General features: G+C 45.9%; 1 protein-coding gene across 1 annotated transcript in view; it reads right to left on the bottom strand.

The window, feature by feature from the left end:
- LOC144493792 (opioid growth factor receptor-like protein 1) overlaps nucleotides 1–14,163 on the bottom strand; it is a 42,929-nt gene extending 28,766 nt beyond the window's left edge. The window contains exons 1-3 of the mRNA XM_078213287.1: nucleotides 14,136–14,163; nucleotides 7,063–7,149; nucleotides 1,066–1,147 (exon numbers count right to left, since the gene is read on the bottom strand). Coding sequence (XP_078069413.1) covers nucleotides 1,066–1,147; nucleotides 7,063–7,083 — 103 coding nt within the window. The 5' untranslated portion in view covers nucleotides 7,084–7,149; nucleotides 14,136–14,163. The remainder of the gene's footprint in view (nucleotides 1–1,065; nucleotides 1,148–7,062; nucleotides 7,150–14,135) is intronic.
- Between the last annotated feature and the right edge of the window lie 9,408 nt (nucleotides 14,164–23,571).

Genomic DNA, 23,571 nt, shown 5'->3' with positions numbered 1-23,571 from the left:
TGGTAAATCTTTTCTGTACCCTCTCCAAAGCCTCCACATCCTCTGGTAGTGTGGCAACCAGAATTGAACACTATATTCCAAGTTCAGCCTAACTAAGGTTCGATAAAGCTGCAACATGACTTGCCAATTTTTAAACCCTAACCGATGAAGGCAAGCACGCTGTATATCTTCTTGGCTACCTTCTCCACCTGCATTGTCACTTGCAGTGACCTCTGTATCTGTACACCCAGATCCCTTTGCCTATCAATACTCTTAAAGGTTCTGCCATTTACTGTATATTTCCTATCTGTATTAGACCTTCCAAAATGCATTACCTCCCTTTGTCCGGATTAAACTCCATCTGCCATCTCTCTGCCCAAGTCTCCAACCGATCTATGTCCTGCTGTATCCTCTGATGGTCCGCATCACTATCTGCAAATCCACCAACCTGTGTGTCTCCGCAAACTTACTAGTCAAACCAGTTACATTTTCCTCCAAATCATTTATATATATATTACAAACAGCAAAGGTCTCAGCACTGAGCCCTGAGGAACGCCACTTGTCACAGCCCTCCATTCAGAAATGCACCCTTCCACTGTTACCCTCTGTCTTCTATGATCGAGCCAGTCCTGTGTCCACCTTGCCAACTCACTTCTGATCCCAAGCGACTTCACCTTCTGCACCCGTCTCCCATGAGGGACCTTGCTGAAGTAGATGCAGGGATTTTAAAAAGGGTTTTATATAACAGATGTAACGATTATAAAAGGGTTTAATATCGCAAATGTAAAGATTATAAAAGGGTTTGATATCGCAGATGTAAAGGTTATATGAGGGTTTAATATCGCAGATGTAGAGATTATAAAAGGGTTTGATAGATTAGATGTATAGAAGATGTCTCAACTAATGGGAAATTAAAAAATAGGGGTGAAAAATATAAAGCAGTTACTAATAAATCGAGCAGGGAATTCAAGTGAAAGCTCTTTACTTAGAGTGGGTAGAATGTTGAGACGTTTGATAAATATATGAGTTAACTGGTAATCACCCTGTTGCTTTACAGAGCTGTGATCTGCAGAACTCTGCACTTACCATCCGGCTTCATGGCAATTTCCTGTGTATAAAACTTTAGATTGGCGTAAGTACTGAAGAATTTGGTTTCTCGTGATTTTGCCTGAGTATAAATCACAAACAATTAAACATACACACAGCACTCCTGCTATCACCACTCATTGAAATTGTATTTGATTCATTGATTTCCTCTGTAAAAACAAAATGTACGTGCTGGAGGCAGTATAATAGCGTAGGCCTTCGGGGTGTGAGCCCACTGAGACAGGAGTCTGTATCATAGAACATAGAAAACTACAGCACAAAACAGGCCCTTCGGTCCCACAAGTTGTGCCGAACAACTTTTAGGCCTACCTATAACCCTCCATCCTATTAAGTCCCATGTACTCATCCAGGAGTCTCTTAAAAGACCCTATTGAGTTTGCCTCCACCACCACTGACGGCAGCCGATTCCACTCGCCCACCACCCGCTGTGTGAAAAACTTTCCCCTAACATTTCCCCTGTACCTACCCCCCAGCACCTTAAACCTGTGTCCTCTCGTAGCAGCCATTTCCACCCTGGGAAAAAGCCTCTGAGAGTCCACCCGATCTATGCCTCTCAACATCTTATATAACTCTATTAGGTCTCCTCTCATCCTACGTCTCTCCAAGGAGAAAAGACCGAGCTCCCTCAGCCTATCCTCATAAGGCAGCAACTCAATCCAGGCAACATCCTTGTAAATCTCCTCTGTACCCTTTCAATCTTTTCCACATCCTTCCTGTAATGAGGCGACCAGAACTGAGCACAGTACTCCAAGTGGGGTCTGACGAGAGTCTTATATAGCTGCATCATTATCCCCGGACTTCTAAACTCAATCCCTCGACTGATAAAGGCCAGCACACCATACGCCTACTTAACTACCTCCTCCACCTACGAGGCCAATTTTAGAGTCCTATGGACCCTGACCCCAAGGTCCTTCTGATCCTCCACAGTACGAAGTGTCTTTCCCTTTATATTGTACTCCTTCATCCCATTTGACCTGCCAAAATGGACCACGACGCATTTATCTGGGTTGAAGTCCATCTGCCACTTCTCCGCCCAGTCTTGCATCCTATCTATGTCCCTCTGTAACTTCTGACATCCCTCCAGACTATCCACAACCCCACCAACCTTCGTGTCGTCGGCAAACTTACCAATCCATCCCTCCACTTTCTCATCCAGGTCATTCATGAAAATGACAAACAGCAAGGGTCCCAGAACAGATCCCTGGGGCACTCCACTGGTGACCGACCTCCATTTAGAAAAAGATCCATCTATACACACTCTCTGCCTCCTTTGGGCAAGCCAGTTCTGGATCCACAGGGCAGCAGCCCCTTGGATCCCATGCCCTCTCACTTTTTCTAGAAGCCTTGCATGGGGGACCTTATCGAACGCCTTGCTAAAATCCATACAAACCACATCTACCGCTTTCCTTTCGTCAATGTGTTTAGTCACATTTTCGAAGAACTCCACCAGGCTCGTAAGGCACGATCTGCCTTTGACAAAGCCATGCTGAGTATTCTTGAGCATACTAAACCTCTCTAAATGCTCATAAATCTTGTCCCTCAGGATCTTCTCCATCAGCTTACCAACCACTCAGGTTAGACTCACCGGTCGGTAATTTCCTGGGCTATCCCTATTCCCCTTCTTGAAAATAGGAACCACATCCGCAATCCTCCAACACCTCTCCCATCTCCATCGACGACGCAAAGATCATCGCCAGAGGCTCTGCAATCTCTTCCCTCGTCTCCCACAGTAACCTGGGGTACATCCAATCCGGACCCGGCGACTTATCTATCTTGATGCCATTCAATGATTCCAGCACAACCTCTTTGTTAAAGTCCACATACTCAATCTTTTCAGTCCACCGCAAGCCCACAGTACATCCACCCATGTCCTTCTCCTCTGTGAAAACCGAGGCAAAATACTCATTAAGCACCTCTGCCATTTCTACTGGTTCCGTACTGGTTTTCCCACCTTCACCTTTTATAGGCCCTATTCCTTCACGTCTCATCCTTTTACTCTTCACATATTTATAGAACGCCTTAGGGTTTTCCTTAATTCTACTTTCCAGGGCCTTCTCGTGACCCCTTCTGGCTCTCCTAATTTCCTTCTTTAGTCCCTTCCTACAAGCCGTATACTCATCTAGATCCCTATCTTTGCCAAGCTCTCTGAACCCTTTGTACGCTTTCCTTTTCTTCTCAACTAGGTCCCACACAGCATTTGTGCACCACGGTTCCTTTAACCTACCAACTCCTCCCTGTCTGCTCGGAACATTGTCCTGTAGAACCCTAGACAGACATTCCTTGAAAAACTGCCACCCCTCTTCAGTAGATTTCCCCGAGAATACCTCCTTCCAACTTACTCCTCTAATTTGCTGCCTTATGTCTTCATATTTAAGGGCGGCACGGTAGCACAGTGGTTAGCACTGCTGCTTCACAGCTCCAGGGTCCCGGGTTCGATTCCCGGCTCGGGTCACTGTCTGTGTGGAGTTTGCACATTCTCCTCGTGTCTGCGTGGGTTTCCTCCGGGTGCTCCGGTTTCCTCCCACAGTCCAAAGATGTGCGGGTTAGGTTGATTGGCCAGGTTAAAAAAAAAATTGCCCCTTAGAGTCCTGGGATGTGTAGGTTAGAGGGATTAGCGGGTAAAATATGTGGGGGTAGGGCCAGGGTGGGATTGTGGTCGGTGCAGACTCGATGGGCCGAATGGCCTCCTTCTGCACTGTAGGGTTTCTATGATTTCTATGATTTCCCCTTACTCCATATAAACGCTTTCCTAGCTTGCCTGATCCTCTCTTTTTCCAATGCAAGCATAAAGGAGATAGAGTTATGATCGCTATCCCCAAGATGCTCTCCCACTGAGAGATCTGACACCTGTCCAGGCTCATTGGTCAGTATCAGATCAAGTACAGCCTCTCCTCTTGTAGGCTTGTCCACGTGCTGTGTCAGAAAACCCTCCTGAACACACCTAACGAACTCCTCCCCATCCAATCCCCTTACCCTCGGGATATTACAATCTATGTTTGGGAAATTAAAGTCTCCCATCACAACAACTCTGCTATTATTGCAACTCTCCAGGATCTGTTTCCCTATCTGCTCCTCCACCTCCCTGTCACTATTGGGCAGCCTATAGAAAACTCCCAGCAAAGTGATCGACCCCTTCCCACTCCGAACTTCCACCCACAGAGACTCTATAGACAATCCCTCCACAGCATACACCTTCTCTACAGCTGTGAAACTATTCCTGATCAGCAGTGCCACTCCACCCCCTCTCTTGCCTCCCTCCCTGTCCTTCCTGAAACATCTGAATCCTGGCACCTGTAGTATCCAGTCCTGTCCCTGAGACATCCAAGTCTCCGTAATGGCCACCACATCACACTCCCAGGCATCGATCCACGCTCTGAGCTCATCCCCTTTATTCACTATACTCCTGGCATTAAAGTAAACACATCTCAATCCTTTGGTCTGAGCTCTCCTCTTCTCTATCCCCCGTCCATCCTCCCTCTTGCACCGTCTATAACCCTTCTCTGTTTGCGAGCTAACTTCCTCGCTCCCAGTCACCTCGTCTTGATCCCCTCCCCCCAACCTATCTAGTTTAAACTCTCCCCAGTAGCCTTAGACAACCTTCCTGCCAAGATATTGGTCCCCCTGGGATTCAAGTGCGAACCCAGAAACACCAACCTCTGCACTCTCCACTTCCCCCACTCATTCTGAACATCCATTTGCCAACAGTGCCTACAAAACCAGTCAATGAACCCAGATCTTCTTGAGATGACTGGAAAGTTCATAGAATCCCTACGGTGCATAAGGAGGCCATTTGGTCCATCAAGTCTACACTAACTCTCTGACAAAGTATCTTAGCCAGGCCCTCTCCCTGCCCGATCCCCGTAACCACACACTTTTACCATCCCCCAAGCCTACACATCTTGGGGCACTAAGGGGTAATTTAGCATTGTCAATCAAACTAACCTGCACACCTCTGGACTGTGGGAGTGGGAAGATGCACAAGCTGAGGATGATTCCAGTTATTTCCTTATCTCTTCTCGTGAAGGAATTAGCTGTTGCTGAAATCTAGTCGGAAGGGCATCAGGTATCCTCTGACCTTTGTAGTGTGACCATTCTTACCCAAGTCTGTCCTGACACACAGTCTGACTGTCCTGCTCTCTCTGCATTCTTTCACTTCAAACGTTTTTCCAATTTTTCTGCACCTACCAAAGCATTCTGCATATCAAAGCATTCATCGCTTTAAAAAAAAATCTTAAATCTTCTCAGCCTCCAGTGGAAATAGTCAGGGAGCTTCTTATGCCTCTCTCTTCAATCCTAGTTTTCTAGCTGTGACGTTATCCCACTGAATCTCTACTGTATGTTCTCTAATGATTAATATTCTTTCTACAATGACACACAGCACAGTCTAATTGTGGTTTGTACATTTATGTTTCCCTGTGCCCATCCAATTTTCTTTTGAAATCATTAATTGATTATGCTTCCACCATCCTCATAGTTTCAAGTCTTTACCACTCACTGGGTAAAAAAAAAAGTAATTCCTCACATTCCCCCTTCATCACTTGTCCAAAATATAAGCAATCAGTATGCCATCAGCAAATGGGAACAGCTTTTCTTTGTCTACCTTATCTAAAGCTGTCAGAATCTTGTTCACCTCAGTCAAATCTTGCATGCGAGCATATGGAGTAGGAGGGGTAGATATTTAACCCATAATTAACCCTTTCTTTATACCAGATCCTGCCCACAACCAAAGTTGGACGAACTGGTCTGTAGTTAGTTACTTATTTTGTCTCCACTCTTAAATAGAGATGCCACACTAGTTTCTTCCCAATACTCTGACACACCTTACACATCTGATTCCTCAACTGCTCTATGTGACTTTCAATACACTCGGCCTGTGGAGCTCTTCATACCCTGAAATGCAGAGTTGAGTTCCTGCTCTGTGCTGAATTCCAAGCTCTCACCCTGAGCTCCTGAAAGCTGGGGGAATAAGCACTGTTCCGGCTGGCTCATGGATGTGTCACAGAGAAAAATGCACAATTACAATTGGCCCCACAAACAACTAACCCACCAATACTGAAGCAGATCACAAACCCAAATTACAGAACAACAGCACAAAAACAAGGCCTTTCAGCCCATCTTAGACAGAACTTTCAATTCCTCTCATTTACAATTCCCTTATGAAAGTTATAACCAAATTTGTTTTTTTTAAACCACTTTTTCAGGCAGTTTATTCCAGAGCAATTTGTTGCATTAAAAAAAATTATCTTCCCTCTGCCTTTTTGCTAATTATCTGAAATCTGAGACATGTTGTTACCACCTTCCTTCTGGTGAAAAGAGTTTCACTCCATTTAGCTATCAAAACCCCTCTTTTTCAAATTTCCCTTTAACGGTAACAATTCTAGCATCTCTAGTCTCTTCACATAATTGTAGTCCCACATCACTGGTATCATTCTGGTGGATCTCTTTTGTATCCTATTCAAGACATTGACATGGTGTCCAGAATAACACATGGCCATCAGATGACCCAGACCATTTATAGGATCTGCAGCTGGAAAATCCCACCCCAGTCTTTGTGATCAGAGAGATGGCACAGTGGTTAGCACTGCTGCCTCACAGCGCCAGGGACCTGGATTCAATTCCTGGCTTGGGCCTGTGTGGAGTCTACACATTCTCCCTGTGTCTGCGTGGGTTTCCATTAGGTGCTCCGATTTCCACTCAGTCCAAAAGACGTACTGGTTAGGTGCATTGGCCATGTTAAATTCTTCCTCAATGTACCCAAACAGGCACCGGAGTGTGGCGACCAGGGGAACTTCACAGTAACATCATTGCAGTATTAATATAAGCCTACTTGTGACACTAATTAATACAAAAAAGGGGGTGTTGTGTGGGAGGGGTGGAGGAGTGCGAAACAACGGAATTAGTTTGCAGTAACGACATTGACAATTTCCCACGGAACCCATTGTATGCAATCCCGGGAACAGCAAAATGGCCACTTACTGGGTAGCCATGTCGGTACATGTACAAGTCTCTGGCAGCAAAGAAACTTCTTTTTGGCTTGAAAGATGTGTCAGCTTTATCATCGCTCTGTAAAAGATCAGAGTAACCGGGATGAACTCAATGCAAACTGCAAGCGGAGAATTAAAATGACAAGTCATCAGAGAAATCATAGAAACCCTACAGTGCAGAAGGAGGCCATTCGGCCCATCGAGTCTGCACCGACCACAATCCCACCCAGGCCCTACCCCCACATATTTTACCCGCTAATCCCTCCAACCTACGCATCCCAGGACTCTAAGGGGCAATTTTTTTTTTAACCTGGCCAATCAACCTAACCTGCACATCTTTTGGACTGTGGGAGGAAACCGGAGCACCCGGAGGAAACCCACGCAGACACGAGGAGAATGTGCAAACTCCACACAGACAGTGACCCGAGCCGGGAATCGAACCTGGAACCCTGGAGCTGTGAAGCAGCAGTGCTAACCACTGTGCTACCGTGCCGCCCGGCAACTCAGGGTCTGAGTGGAGGCATTCTGTAAAGTGGGCACCCAGTCTGTGTTTTGTTTCCACAGTGTAGAGGAGGCTGTGTTATCAGCAGTGAATACAGTAGACAAAGTTGAAGGAATACAAGTAAATTGCTGCTTCATCTGAAAGGTGAGAACAAGAGGAACATGATCATGGTTCTGGGATGAAGAGAAAAGGTCGAGAGCTGAAGGGCAGGAAATGGGTCACACTCTTCAACTAAATTGGAGGGGGTTTGGGGAGGGAGGGACAGAATATTCAGCTGAGGGAAAAGGAAGACATGTGAGGAACACTGGTGTGGACGTTTACATCATCAGAACAGACGCAACAGAGACCAACAAACTGGAGAAGGGAATGGAGTCTGTAAGGGGAAAATGTAAGGAAAGCACACTTTAAAATGGCTGCCTGGCACACAAAGAGTTAACTGGGAAAGGAACCATAAAGCAGACACCGGCTTCCACTTATACAAAGATCACTTCAAATCAAACCCAACAGACAAGCCATTTCTAAATCACAGACAGTGACTTAAAGTAAACAAACACCTCAGGAAGCCAAGCCAAGGATCGAGACATCTTTTAGATAAGGAAAAACCCGAGACAAAGGGAATAGACTAGTCATAGGAAGAGCGGGAAAATATGAATGCAGGGAAACCGATTAGCACTTGAATGAGCTGAAACCAACCATTGATAGCCACAGACATAGGAAATGTACCCATTCATAAGAACAATACTATGTTAAATGTCTGTATCTGTTTGTATCTGCCTATAACGATGTGATAATGTTCAAATCACCGGTCCATCTATTGTGTAAAAAGTATAAAGATGGACTGTTCCCGACATTTTACTGAGAGAAGGTTTGCTACAGACATGTGCCTTGTCTCCACGGAGCTCCGTTGAATAAATTGTGTTTTGAATCTCGAGATCTGACTACTAGTGGATTTTTCCCACAACAAGTCCTTTCAAATGTGAGGAATGGGGAAGTATAGCCAAGGTAGCTGAGGGAGGATAGCCTATCCTCTGGAATAGAGTCAGAATCAAGAAAGGCACAGGAAGACTGGGAGATGGACCGCGTGAAGGCAAAGGAAGGGAAAAATTGGAACAAGGTTGATGGAACTTTCCAGTTCCGAGTTAGAGCAAGAAACTGATTTGTCAATGTATGAGAAAATAGATGAGGGCAAGGCCTGAGCAGAATTTAAACGAAGAATAAAAAGGCAGACATAGCTGGTACCCATAGCAACCAGGCAGATACCATGGCAAAACCGTTTATTTGAATGAAGTGAGTAGAGTTAAGTTCAGCTGGGGGAGTAGAGTGGTGGTGGATGAGGGCTGGTTGGGACTCCATTTGAGGAAAAAGTGGAGACTTCTGGGACTGTCCCAATGGAGAATGGAGGTGTAGTGGGAATCCACAGTGAAGGGCCAGGAAACTTAGTGGGCATCGGAAGAGTCATGGATGCAGATGGGAAGGGACTGGGAGAGAGAAGCAAACAAAAAGAGTTGAGATAGGAAGAAATAAGTTCATTGGAGCAGGAATAGACTTAAACAATGTTTATAGATTTTGGGAAGGAGGTAGAAGTGTCTATGACAGGGGAACTGTGAGATTGAAAGCTGCGAAGGGAAGATCTCCAGAGTCGATGAGGTCAGTTCTGGAAACAATGGCTTGACGTTCAGCAGTGGAGTCATGATCCAGGAGAGGTAGGAAGAAGAGTTAGAGAGCTAGCATTCAGTCTTTAAAAGGTAGAGGTCAGCACACCAGACAACAACCCTTGTCCGCAGGTTTAATAACAAAGTTAGGGTTAAACCTGAGAGCGCAGAGTGTAGCAACTTTGAGAGGGGCAGAGAAAGATTCCATGTTTCTGTGAAATGGTTATTCCTGATTCACTCACTCCACCTTCCTCACCCCACAACCTCATTTTAACACATCATTATTAGAGGTTTTGGCCTGTAGTCAACAGAACACCTTCCTATAACTATGTTCAATACCAGAGGCAACAAATCTGCGCAAGCAGAATTGGTTCTCGAATCTTCCGTATAAAGTACCACTTAGGAATGAACAGAAATTATTTTGGCAGGAGTCCTGTAAATAATTGGCAGTTTGTCTGGGAAGTATTGTCTTTTTACAAAAACACTCTCCTAATTTGTCAATTTCTATCAGAGACTGGTTAACAAAATGTAATACACCAGTCATAGTCTTGGACCAGTTTATAAATATTGCAAATAAGTCTGGCTTTGTTTTTCTTTGTGAACCCCAACACGTGTGTGAGAGAGAGAAAGGGTGGGAGAGAGTGACAGTGTGAATGAGAAAACGTCATGTTCATGTGTAAGATGTATACATTATTTCCTGTGCTGCATCACAATGAAGACCAAGGGAACATTATCAGACCAGAAACCATTTCCTTTAATCCCATATCTCCACTATCCTTCTATTGATATGACAGAATTTGAACATTGCTGAAAAGAGAGACTTGCTGCTGAGGCTTTTCATCTTGCATTCATCAGGACAAACACAAGAATGCCAAATTTCAAACGATCACAACAATTTATATGACAGGAGAAAAGGAGCTGATAGTTAACAAATCAACTCCGATTGGCTGAGACATTGCCATGGAGAATTTGGGATCCCCAAGCTCCTGGGCAATTCAAAAAAGCCTCGAGGATTGAAGATATTCCTTTAATTTACAGAGTATGGGTCCCTGTGTATGAATGTATCACTTCACGTTACAAGCTCAACCGATCATCTTAAATTGGTACACAATTCTTTTTTCTCAGCAATATGTCTTTCTATCAGTTATCTCTCGACAACAATCCAGTGTCCTTTTAAACAACGTTACTGGTTCTGAATTAGTAACCTCAGTGCTAAAAAGTTTGATGTTTTTGTGGGTGAAATCATAGATCTCAGGTTCCTCTTTCATTCTTTGAATCAGAGTGCAGAGGTCATGTCATTTTGTTTTTACATAAAGTTTCCAAACCTCTGGCTCTTTATTGTTATGGTTTCCTAAAATCACTCAAACCAGAAACAAACTGTTGGTTGTTAAAGTGTGAAGAGGGTCTGCTGCTAATCCAACTAAATTGTAATTTCCCATCATTTTGAGCCTCTTTTTTTCATGAATAAAACATCTTAAACAGTGGAGCAAAAGTCTCTTTATGGTATAATCCTGATCAACTCATTTATATTTGTCCTAGACACCTACAATGCACTGATTAGCACTGTACCTCACACTAAATTCTACTGCCTAGTCCATGACTGTCAGGCCACTTTCACCTCATTGCTGCTTCTGACCTTCAGGTCGCTTCTTGGCTCCAAAATATATTTTGAAAACCTGACCAGAAAACTGACATCACCCACATTGCCCACTTTGGGGAAAGTCAACCAAATTATGAGCAATTAGGTAATTAACAGGCCATTGACAGGTCTTCCACAAGATCAGGACACCAGGTGTAGGGACATCCCACTCACTAAGAGCTACAGCAGTAGTAGGGACCAGCAGTTCTTTTGCTCAACAGCCACAGGGGAGGTGGTGGCTGCTCCAGAAACACCGACCAGAGGAACCGAGATTGACCCAGGCCAGAGGAAAATGATAGTGGGAGTAAGCTGTCAGTGTGGTTTGGAGCAAATAGCCAGTCTAACATTACATAAAGTGCTGAGGGAGTGCTGAGCCTCAGAGGTGCCAATTTTCAAATGAGACGTGAAATTGGCCGGTACAATATTGTGGGCATCACAGAGACGTGGCTGCAAGGGGATCAGGGCTGACATCTAAATATCCAAGGATATGTGTCCTATTGAAAGGACAGGCAGATGGGCAAAGGGGACGGTGTTGCATTGTTAGTAAGCAATTTAGTTAAATCGATAGCAAGAAGCAATATAGGATCAGAAGGCATAGAATCTCTGTGGGTAGAGTTGAGGAATCACCAAGGTAAAAAGACCCTGATGGGAGTTATATACAGGCCCCCGAGCAGTAGTCAGGATGTGGGGCAGAAAATAAATCAGGAGATTAAAAAAGGCATATAAAAAAGGCAATATTACAATAATCATGGGGGACTTCAACATGCAGGTGGACTGGTAAAATCAGGTAGGTAGTGGACCCCAAGAAAAATAATTTGTGGAATGTCTAAGAGATGGTTTTTTTGGAGCAGCTTGTGACAGAGCCGACGAGGGAACAGGCAATTCTGGGTTTGGTGATGTGCAATGTGGCAGATTTGATTAGGGAACTTAAGGTGAAGGAACCTTTCGGGAGCAGTGACTACAATATGATAGAATTTACCCTGCAATTTGAGAGGGAGAAGCTGGAATCAGACGTAACAGTATTGCAATTAAATACAAAGACATGAGTGAGGGGTGGGCCAGAGTTGATTGGAAAGGGAGCCTCGCAGAGAAGACAGTGGAACAGCAATGGCAGGAGTTTTTGGGGATTATTTGGGAGGCACAACAGAAATTCATCACAAGGAGGAGGAAACATGTTGAGAGGAGGGCAAGGCATCCATGGCTGACAAGGGAAGTCAAGGACAGCATAAAAGCAAAAGAAAAAGCATATAAAGTGCTGAGGATTGGTGGGAAGCTGGAGGATTGGGAAGCCTTTAAAAGCAAGCAGAGGATGACTAAAAAAGCAATAAGGGGGGGAGAAATGAAACATGAGTGTAAGCTAGCTAGGAATATAAAAGAAGATAGGAAGAGTATTTTTTTCAATATATAAAAGAGAGGTAAAAATAGACATTGGACCACTGGAAAGTGAGGCTGGAGACGTAATATTGGGAATAAAGAAATGGCAGAGGAACTGAATAGTTACTTTGCATCAGTCTTCATGTGGAAGACACCAGTGGGATGCCCAGAGCTCCAAGACAATCAGGGGGCACAGATGAGTGCAGTGGCCATCACGAAGGAGAAGATTCTGGGGAAACTAAAAAGTCTGAAGGTGGATAAATCACCTGGACCGGATGGACTACACCCCAGGGTTCTAAAAGAGATAGCTGAGGAAACTGTGGAGGCATTGGTGGTGATCTTTCAAAAATCACTGGAGGAGGGAGGGTCCCAGAGGACTGGAAAGTAGCGAATGTAACACCTCTGTTTAAGAGAGGGAGGCAGCAGTAAGGAAATTATCGGCCTGTTAGTGTGATTTAAGTCATTGGCAAGACTTTAGAGTCCATTATTAAAGATGAGATCGCGGAGTACTTAGAAGTGCATGATAAAATAGGATTGAGTCAGCATGGCTTCGTCAAGGGGAGGTCATGTCTGACAAATCTGTTAAAGTTCTTTGAGGAGGTAACAAGGAAGTTAGATAAAGAAGAACCAGTGGGCATGATTTATTTAGATTTCCAGAAGGCCTTTGACAAGGTGCCGCATAGGAGACTGTTAAATAGTTAAGTGCCCATGGTGTTAAGGGTAAGATCCTGGCATGGATAGAGGATTAGCTGACTGGCAGAAGGCAGAGAGTGGGGATTAAGGGGTCTTTTTCAGGTTGGCAGCCAGTGACTCGTGGTATGCTTCAGGGGTCGGTGCTGGGACCACAACTTTTCACAATATACATTAACGATTTGGAAAAAGGAACTGAAGGCACCATTGCTAAGTTTACAGATGATCGAAAAATATGGAGGGGACAGTAGTATTGAGGAAACAGAGGGGCTGCAGAAGGACTTGGACAGGTTAGGAGAGTGGACAAAGAAGTGGCAGTTGGAATACAATGTGGAAAAGTGTGAGATTATGCACTTTAGAAGGAGGAATTGAGGCATGGACTATTTTCGAAATGGGGAAATGCTTAGGAAATCAGAAACACAAAGGGACTTGGGAGTCCTTGTTCAAGATTCTGTTAAGGTTAATGTGCAGGTTCAGTCGGCAGCTAGGAAGGCAAATGCAATGTTAGCATTCATGTCGAGAGGGCTAGAATACAAGAGCAGGGATGTACGCCTAAAGCTGTATAAGGCTCTGGTCAGACTCCATTTGGAGTACTGTGAGCAGTTTTGGGCTTATCAAAGGAAGGATGTGCTGGCCTTGGAAAGGGTCCAGAGGAGGTTCACAAGAATGATCCCTGGAATGAAGAGCTTGTCGTATGAGGAACGGTTGAGGACTTTGGGTATGTCCTCGTTGAAGTTTAGAAGGATGAGAGAGGACCTTATTGAAACTCACAGTATACTCCGAGGCCTGGGTACAGTGGACGTGGAGAGGATGTTTCCATTAGTAGGAAAAACTAGAACCAGAGGGCACAACCTCAGGCTAAAGGGACGATCCTTTAAAACAGAGATGAGGAGGATTTCTTCAGCCAGAGAGTGATGAATCTGTGGAACTCTCTGCCACAGAAGGCTGTGGAGGCCAGGTCATTGAGTGTCTTTAAAACAGAGATAGATAGATTCTTGATTAATAAGGGGATCAGGGGTTATTGGGGAAAAGGAAGGAGAATGGGGATGAGAAAAATATCAGCCATGAGTGAATGGCGGAGCAGACTCGATGGGCTGCGTGGCCTAATTCTGCTCCTATCTCTGATGGTCTTATAATAGAAACCTATCTGCCCACTCAACTGCATGCAAAAGATCCATTGACATTATTTCCTGGTGTCAATACTTAACACTTAATTATCTTTTCTTCATTCATGGGATGAGCGCGTTGCTGGCTGGACCACCATTTATTACCCATCCCGGAAGGCATTTAAGAGTCAACCACATTGCTGTGGGTCTGGAGTCACATGTAGGCCAGGCTAGGTTAGGACATCTGATTTCCTTCCCTAAAGGACATTAGTCATCATTAAACTTTTAATTGCAGATCTTTATTTAATTCAGATTTCACCATCTGCCATGACGGGATTCAAACCCACGTCCCCAGATCTCTGGATTACTAGTCTCGCAACAATACCACTTTACCACGAATGTTACTGTAGAGATAATCTGATCATTATCATGTTGTTGTTGTGGGACATAGGAGAAAAAACAATCTGCATTTATGTCGTGACTTTAACATACTCAAAAGAACAAAGAAAATTACAGCACAGGAACAGGCCCTTCAGCTCACCAAGCCTGCACCGACCATGTTGCCCGACTGAGCTATAATCCCCAACCCTTCCAGGGACCATATCCCTCTATTCCCATCCTATTCATGTATTTAAGCTCCGTCGTTCCAGTGAGAACAAACCAAGTTTCTCCAACCTCTCCTCATAGCTAATGCCCTCCATACCAGGCAACATCCTGGTAATCTTTTCTGTACCCTCTCCAAAGCCTCCACATCCTTCTGATAGTGTGGCGACCAGAATTGAACACTATATTCTAAGTGCGGCCTAACTAAGGTTCTATAAAGCTGCAACATGACTTGCCAATTTTTAAACTCAATGCCCCGGCCGATGAAGGCCAGCATGCCATGTGCCTTTTTGACAACCTTCTCCACCTGCGTTGCCACTTTCAGTGACCTGTGTACCTGTACACCCAGATCCCTCTGCCTATCAATACTCGAGGGTTTTGCCATTTACTGTATGTTTCCTATCTGTATCAGACCTTCCAAAATGCATTACCTCACATTTGTCCGGATTAAACTCCATCTGCCATCTCTCCGCCCAAGTCTCCAACCGATCTATATCCTGCTGTATCCTCTGATGGTTCTTATCGCTATCCGCAAATCTTTGTGACGACCTTTGTGTCGTCCGCAAACTTACCAATCAAACCAGTTACATTTTCCTCCAAATCATTTATGTACATTACAAACAGCAAAGGTCCCAGCACTGATCCCTGAGGAACACTACTTGTCACAGCCCTTCATTCAGAAATGCACCCTTCCACTGCTACCCTCTGTCTTCTATGACCGAGCAAATTTTATATACCGTGCGGCACGGTAGCACAGTGGTTAGCACCGCTGCTTCACAGCTCCAGGGATCTGGGTTCGATTCCCGGCTCGGGTCACTGCCTGTGTGGAGTTTGCACATTCTCCTCGTGTCCGCGTGGGTTTCCTCCGGGTGCTCTGGTTTCCTCCCACAGTCCAAAGATGTGCAGGTTAGGTTGATTGGCCATGTTAAAATTGCCCCTTCGTGTCCTGAGATGTGTAGGTTAGAGGGATTAGCGGGTAAAAATATGTAGGAATATGGGGGTCGGGCCTGGGTGGGATTGTGGTCGGTGCAGACTCGATGGCCGAATGGCCTCTTCCTGCACTGTAGGGTTTCTATGATATCCATCTTGCCTCTGATCTCGTGCGACTTCACCTTCTGTACCAGTTTGACATGACCTCCCCTTCACAAAGCCATGTTGCCTCTCGCTAATACGTCCACTTATTTCCACGTGGGAGTAATTCCTGTCTTGAAGAATCCTCCCCAATAATTTCCCGACCACTGACGTAAGGCTCACCGCCTGTAATTACCTGGATTATTCTTGTGACACTTCTTAAACAAAGGAACAACACTGGCTATTCTCCCATCCTCTGGGACCTCCCCTCGAGCCAGTGAGGATACAAAGATTTCTCTCAAGGCCCCAGCAATTTTGCCTCTCTCTGCCCTTGCCTCTCTCAGTATTCTGGGTTATATATTCTGGGTTAGGCTCTGGGGACTTGTCTACCTTAATGTTTCTCAAGAACCTCCTTTTTGATCTCAACATGATTCAAACTGACTACACATCCTTTCCCAGACGCACCATCCACCAAGCCTTTCTCTTTGGTGAATACTGACTATGATGTAGGTAGGAAGAGCAGGGGGGTCATACGAGAAAAATTCAGGGAGTTGGGTGCTAGGCTAAAAAGTAAGGCCTCCAGGGTAGCAATCTCTGGACTGCTCCCAGTGTCTAGTGCAAGTGAGGCTTGGAACAGGGAGATTCTACAGTTGAACGTGTGGCTAAAGGACTGGTGCAAGAGGGAGGGTTTTAAATTCATAGATAACTGGGAAATCTTCAAGTCAGGATGGCAACTGTACAGAAAGGATGGGTTACACCTTAACTGGAAGGGAGCAAATATCCTGGCTGGGAGTTTTGCTAGAGTGTTTTGGCAGGATTTAAACTAGTGTGGCAGGGGGGTGGGGAACAAAACAGTCGGTCAGTAAATACTGAGGCTGGGGTTGAGCTGGGGGCCAGGACAAGGCTAGCTAAGAAGAGGAGCACTCTGGAGGAGGATGACCTGATTGGGGCCTGGAGGTCTGGAGTGCATCTGCTTCAATGCGAGGAGCGTAACGGGTAAAACAGACGAACTTAGGGCCTTAATGCTTATGTGGAATTTGGATGTGGTTGCAGTGACGGAAACTTGGTAAGAAGGACAGGACTGGCAGCTGAATATTCCGGGGTATAAGTGTTTTAGGCGAGACAGAGGAGGGGCTAAAAAAGATGGGGGAGTAGCGATATTAGTTAAGGCGCATATTACCGCGGTGCAGAGGGTAGACAACTTAGAGGGGTCATGTACTGAGTCGCTGTGGGTGGAACTCAGAAACAGGAAGGGTGCAGTCACTATGCTGGGGGTGTACTACAGACCACCCAACAGTCCACGGAAAGTGGAGGAAAGGATATGTCAGGAGATTCTGGATAGGTGCAGAAAAAAAGGGTTGTTGTAGTGGGGGACTTTAATTTCACTGGCACAGACTGGAAAGTGCTTAGAGCTGAGGGTCCGGACGGGGAGGAATTTGTAAAAGGCGTACTGGAAGGTTCTTTGGAACAGTATGTAGATAGCCCAACTAGAGAGGGGGCTATACTGGACCTAGTTCTGGGAAATGAGCCCGGTCAGGTCGTCAAAGTTTCGGTAGGGGAACATGTGGCAAATAGTGACCACAACTCTGTTAACTTTAGGATAGTAATGGACAAGGATGAGTGCTGTCCGACGGGCAGGGTGCTAAATTGGGCGAAGGCTAACTATAGCCGGATTAGGCAGGAATTGGTGGATGTTGATTGGGAGAGGATGTTCGAGGGTAAGTCCGCGTCTGGCATGTGGGAGTCTTTTAAGGAACTATTGATAAGGCTGCAGGATAGGCATGTGCCTGTAAAAAGGAAAGATAGGAAAGGTAGGATTCGAGAGCCGTGGATAACCAGGGAAATTGAGGATCTGATTAAAATGAAAAGGAAGGCGTACGTTAAGTCCAGGCAACAGAAAGCAGATGGAGCTCTGGAGGAATACAGAGAGAGTAGGAAAGAACTCAAACGGGGAGTTAGAAGGGCAAAAAGAGGTCACGAGATGTTCTTGGCAGGCAGGATTAAGGAGAATCCTAAGGCATTCTATTCATACATTAGGAACAAAAGAGTTGTCAGGGAGAAAATCGGACCTCTCAGGGACAAAGGAGGGGAATTATGCTTAGAACCCAAGGGAATAGGGGAGATCCTAAATGAATACTTTGCATCGGTATTCACGAAGGAGAGGGGCATGTTAACCGAGAGTGTCTCGGAGGGAGGTGTTGACCCGTTAGAGAAAATCTCCATTACAAGAGAGGAAGTGTTAGGTTTTTTAGGGAACATTAAAACTGACAAAGCCCCAGGGCCTGATGGCATCTATCCTCGACTGCTCAGGGAGACGAGAGATGAAATTGCTGGGCCTCTGACGGAAATCTTTGTCGCTTCTTTGGACACGGGTGAGGTCCCTGAGGATTGGAGGATAGCGAATGTGGTCCCGTTGTTTAAGAAGGGTAGCAGGGATAACCCAGGAAATTATAGGCTGGTGAGCTTGACGTCCGTGGTAGGGAAGTTGTTGGAGAGGATTCTTAGAGACAGGATGTATGTGCATTTAGAACGGAACAATCTCATTCGAGACAGACAGCATGGTTTTGTAAGAGGGAGGTCGTGCCTTACAAATTTGGTGGAGTTTTTTGAGGAAGTGACAAAAACGGTTGATGAAGGAAGGGCCGTGGATGTCGTCGATATGGATTTCAGTAAGGCATTTGACAAAGTCCCACATGGCAGGTTGGTTAAGAAGGTTAAGGCTCATGGGATACAAGGAGAAGTGGCTAGATGGGTGGAGAACTGGCTTGGCCATAGGAGGCAGAGGGTAGTGGTCGAAGGGTCTTTTTCCGGCTGGACCAGTGGTGTTCCGCAGGGCTCTGTACTGGGACCTCTGCTATTTGAGATATATATAAATGATTTGGAAGAAGGTGTAACTGGTGTAATCAGCAAGTTTGCGGATGACACGAAGATGGCTGGACTTGCGGATAGCGAAGAGCAATGTCGGGCAATACAGCAGGATATAGATAGGCTGGAAAATTGGGCGGAGAGGTGGCAGATGGAGTTTAATCCGGATAAATGCGAAGTGATGCATTTTGGAAGAACTAATGTGGGGAGGAGTTATACAATAAATGGCAGAGTCATCAGGAGTATAGAAACACAGAGGGACCTAGGTGTGCAAGTCCACAAATCCTTGAAGGTGGCAACACAGGTGGAGAAGGTGGTGAAGAAGGCATATGGTATGCTTGCCTTTATAGGACGGGGTATAGAGTATAAAATCTGGAGTCTGATGATGCAGCTGTATAGAACGCTGGTTAGGCCACATTTGGAGTACTGCGTCCAGTTCTGGTCGCCGCACTACCAGAAGGACGTGGAGGCGTTAGAGAAAGTGCAGAGAAGGTTTACCAGGATGTTGCCTGGTATGGAGGGTCTTAGCTATGAGGAGAGATTGGGTAAACTGGGGTTGTTCTCCCTGGAAAGACGGAGAATGAGGGGAGATCTAATAGAGGTGTACAAGATTATGAAGGGGATAGATAGGGTGAACGGTGGGAAGCTTTTTCCCAGATCAGAAGTGACGTTCACGAGGGGTCACGGGCTCAAGGTGAGAGGGGCGAAGTATAACTCAGATATTAGAGGGATGTTTTTTACACAGAGGGTGGTGGGGGCCTGGAATGCGCTGCCAAGTAGGGTGGTGGAGGCAGGCACGCTGACATCGTTTAAGACTTACCTGGATAGTCACATGAGCAGCCTGGGAATGGAGGGATACAAACGATTGGTCTAGTTGGACCAAGGAGCGGCACAGGCTTGGAGGGCCGAAGGGCCTGTTTCCTGTGCTGTACTGTTCTTTGTTCTTTATTTTATAAGTACTCATTTAATACCTCGCCCATTTCCTCCGGCTCTGTGCACAGATTCCCTCCCCTGTCCTTGAGTGGGCCAACCCTCTCCCTGGCTATGAAAGAACAAAGAACAACAAGGCACCCATCACCCTGTGTGTAAAACACTTGCCTCGTACATCTCTTTTAAACCTTGCCCCTCGCATCTTAAACCTATGCCCTCCAGTAATTGACTCTGACTATCCACTCTGTCCATGCCCCTATATACGTAGAAAAAGCCTTGGGATTTTCCTTAATCCTGCTGGCCAATGACTTTTCCTGACCCCTTTTAGCTCTTCTTACTCCTTGTTTAAGTTTCTTTCTACTTTCCTTGTATTCCACATTTGCTTTGTGTGTTCCCAGCTTTGACAAAAGTTTCCTTTTTCTCCTTGAATAGGCTCACAATATCTCTTGTTATCCAAGGTTTCCAAAAGTTGCCATACATATCCTTCATCCTTACAGGAGCATGCCTGTCCTGAATTCCTATCAACCTACACTTGAAAGCCTCCCACATGCCAGATGTTGATTTGCCCTCAAACATCTGCCCCCAATCTACATTCTTCAGTTCCTGCCTAATATTGTTGTAATTAGCCTTCCCCCAATTTCGCACCTTCACTTGAGGATTACACTTATCTTTATCCATCAGTACCTTAAAGCTTACTGAATTGTGGTCACTGTTCCCGAACTGCTCCCCTGCTGAAACGTCGACCACCTGGCCGGGCTCATTCCCCAATACCAGGTCCAGCATGGCCCCTTCCCTCGTTGGACTATCAACACACTGTTTCAAGAAGCCCTCCTGGATGCTCCTTACAAACTCTGCCCCATCCACGCCCCGAGCACTAAGTAAGTCCCAGTCAATATAGGGGGAAGTTAAAATCTCCCACCACAACAACCTTGTTACTTTTATACCTTGCCAAAATCTGCCTACATATCTGTTCCTCTATCTGCCGCTGGCTGTTGGGCGGCCTATAGTAAACCTCCAACATTGTGACTACACCCTTCCTATTGCCTCACTATATGAGCCCTCCGAGGTGATCTCCTGCAGTACAGCTGTGATATTCTCTTTAACCAGTAGTGCAACTCCACCACCCATTTTACATCCCCCTCTATCCCGCCTGAAACATCTGTACCTGGAACGTTAAGCTGCCAATCCTGCCCTTCCCTTAACCAAGTCTCTGTAATAGCAACAACATCATAGTTTTAAGTTCATCTAAGCTCCAAGTTCATCTGCCTGACCTGTTACATTTCTTCCATTGAAACAAATGCACTTCAGTCATTGTTCCACCAGAGCAAAGCAGAGAGGGAGCGATTCGTGTCAGGAGTGCTGAGGGTATGAGTGATTTTTTTTTACCTTACTTTTTGGCGGAGTTTTTTTTCCCAGTTAAACAGGAAACTGGAAGTAGGCCGCGGAGAGGCCTGGGGAGGATTTGTTTTGCCCAACAAATTTGAACGGGGAGGTAACCCGAGACTCTACACGTGTAGAGTCCCCCACCCTCCTCTAACCTAAAAAAAAAGACTCGGAGTGAGAACAGGTAAGCTTTTTTTTTCTCTTTTGTTTCTTAGTAAGGGAAGTTAGCAGGGATGTCAGTGCAGGCAGTGCAATGTTCCTCCTGTGGGATGTTTGAGGTGAGGGACACCAGTGTCCCAGCTGAGTACACCTGCAGGAAGATCACCCAATTCCAGCTCCTTGAAGACCGTATTAGGGATCTGGGGCTGGAACTGGATGAATTCAGGATCATTCGGGAGGCAGAGGCAGCTACAGATAGAAGCTACAGGGAGGTAGCTACTCCTAGAAATGATGACACGTGGGTGACAGCTGAAGGGGTAAGAAGCAGTCAGAGCAGCAAACCCCTGGATCCCCTCTTCCTCTTTATAACAAGTATTCCGTCTTGGATACTGTTGGGGGGGGGACTTAACAGGGGTAAGCCATTGGGTACAGGTCTCTGGCACAGAGTCTGTCCTTGTTGCTCAGAAGGGAAGGGGGGAGAGGAGTAGAGCATTAGTCATTGGGGACTCCATAGTTAGTGGGACAGATAGGAGATTCTGTGGGAGCGAGAGGGACTCGCGGCTGGTGTGTTGCCTCCCAGGTGCCAGAGTCCGTGATGTCTCGGATCGTGTTTTCGGGATCCTTAAGAGGGAGGGGGACCAGCCCCAAGTCGTGGTTCACATAGGCACCCAAGACATAGGTAGGAAAAGGGATGGGGATGTAAGGCAGAAATTCAGGGAGTTAGGGTGGAAGCTTAGGGCGAGAACAAACAGAGTTGTCATCTCTGGTTTGTTACCCGTGCCACGTGCTAGTGAGGAGAGGAATAGGGAGAGAGAGCACGTGGCTACAGAGATGGTGCAGGAGGGAGGGATTCAGATACCTGGACAATTGGGGCTCATTCTGGGATAGGTGAGATCTCTACAAACAGGATGGTCCACACCTGAACCAGAGGGGTACCAATGTCCGGGGGGGGGGGGGGGGGGGGGGGGGAATTTGCTAATGCTCTTTGGGAGGGTTTAAACTAACTCAGCAGGGGGATGGGAACCTGAATTGTAGATCCAGTGTACAGGAGGTTGAGAGTAGTGAGGTCATGGATAAGGTTTCAACATCGCGGGAGTGTACTGGCAGGCAGGAAGGTGGTTTGAAGTGTAAATACTTCAACGCCAGGAGCATCCGGAATAAGGTGGGTGAACTTGCAGCATGGGTTGGTACCTGGGATTTCGATGTTGTGGCCATCTCGGAGACATGGATAGAGCAGGGACAAGAATGGTTGTTGCAGGTTCCGGGGCTTAGATGTTTCAATAAGAGCAGGGAAGGTGATAAAAGAGGTGGAGGTGTGGCATTGTTAGTCAAGGACAGTATTACGGTGGCAGAAAGGACGTTTGATGAGGACTTGTCTACTGAGGTAGCATGGGCTGAGGTTAGAAACAGGAAAGGAGAGGTCACCCTGTTGGGAGTTTTCTATAGGCCTCCGAAAAGTCCCAGATGTAGAGGAAAGGATTGCAAAGATGATTCCAGATAGGAGCGAAAGTAACAGGGTAGTTGTTATGGGGGACTTTAACTTTGCAAATATTGACTGGAAAAGCTATAGTTTGAGTACTTTAGATGGGTCAATTTTTGTCCAATGTGTGCAGGAGGGTTTCCTGACACAGTATGTAGATAGGCCAACAAGAGGCGAGGCCACATTGGATTTGGTACTGGGTAATGAACCAGACCAGGTGTTAGATTTGGAGGGAGGGGAGCACTTTGGTGATAGTGACCACAATTCTGTTATGTTTACTTTAACGATGGAAAGGAATAGGTATATACCGAAGGGCAAGAGTTATAGCTGGGGGAAAGGAAATTATGATGCAATTAGGCGAGATTTAGGATGCATAGGTTGGGGATGGAAACTGCAGGGGATGGGCACAATTGAAATGTGGAGCTTGTTCAAGGAACAGCTACTGGGGGTCCTTGATCAGTATGTACCTGTCAGGCAGGGAGGAAGTGGTCGAGTGAGGGAACCGTGGTTTACTAAAGAAGTTGAATCTCTTGTGAAGAGGAAGAAGGAGACTTATGTAAAGATGAGACGTGAAGGCTCAGTTAGGGTGCTTGAGAGTTACAAGTTAGCCAGGAAGGACCGAAAGAGAGAGTTAAGGAGAGCCAGGAGGGGACATGAGAAGTCTTTGGCAGGTAGGATCAAGGAAAACCCTAAAGCTTTCCATAGGTGTGTCAGGAATAAAAGAATGACTAGGGTAAGATTAGGGCCAGTCAAGGACAGTAGTGGGAAGTTGTGCGTGGAGCCTGAAGAGATAGGAGAGGTGCTAAATGAATATTTTTCGTCAGTATTCACGCAGGAAAAAGACAATGTTGTCGAGAATACTGAGATACAGGCTATTGAACTAGACGGGATTGAGGTTAATAAGTATGAGGTGTTAGCAATTCTGGAAAGTGTGAAAATAGATAAGTCCCCTGGGCCGGATGGGATTTATCCTAGGATTCTCTGGGAGGAGATTGCAGAGCCTTTGATCTTTATGTCGTCATTGTCTACAGGAATAGTGCCAGAAGA

Source organism: Mustelus asterias, chromosome 5 (genome assembly GCF_964213995.1).
Source record: "Mustelus asterias chromosome 5, sMusAst1.hap1.1, whole genome shotgun sequence".
Classification (NCBI taxonomy): domain Eukaryota; kingdom Metazoa; phylum Chordata; class Chondrichthyes; order Carcharhiniformes; family Triakidae; genus Mustelus; species Mustelus asterias.
Note: the sequence above shows the minus strand (reverse complement) of the source record. Positions and strands in the feature narration are given on the sequence as shown.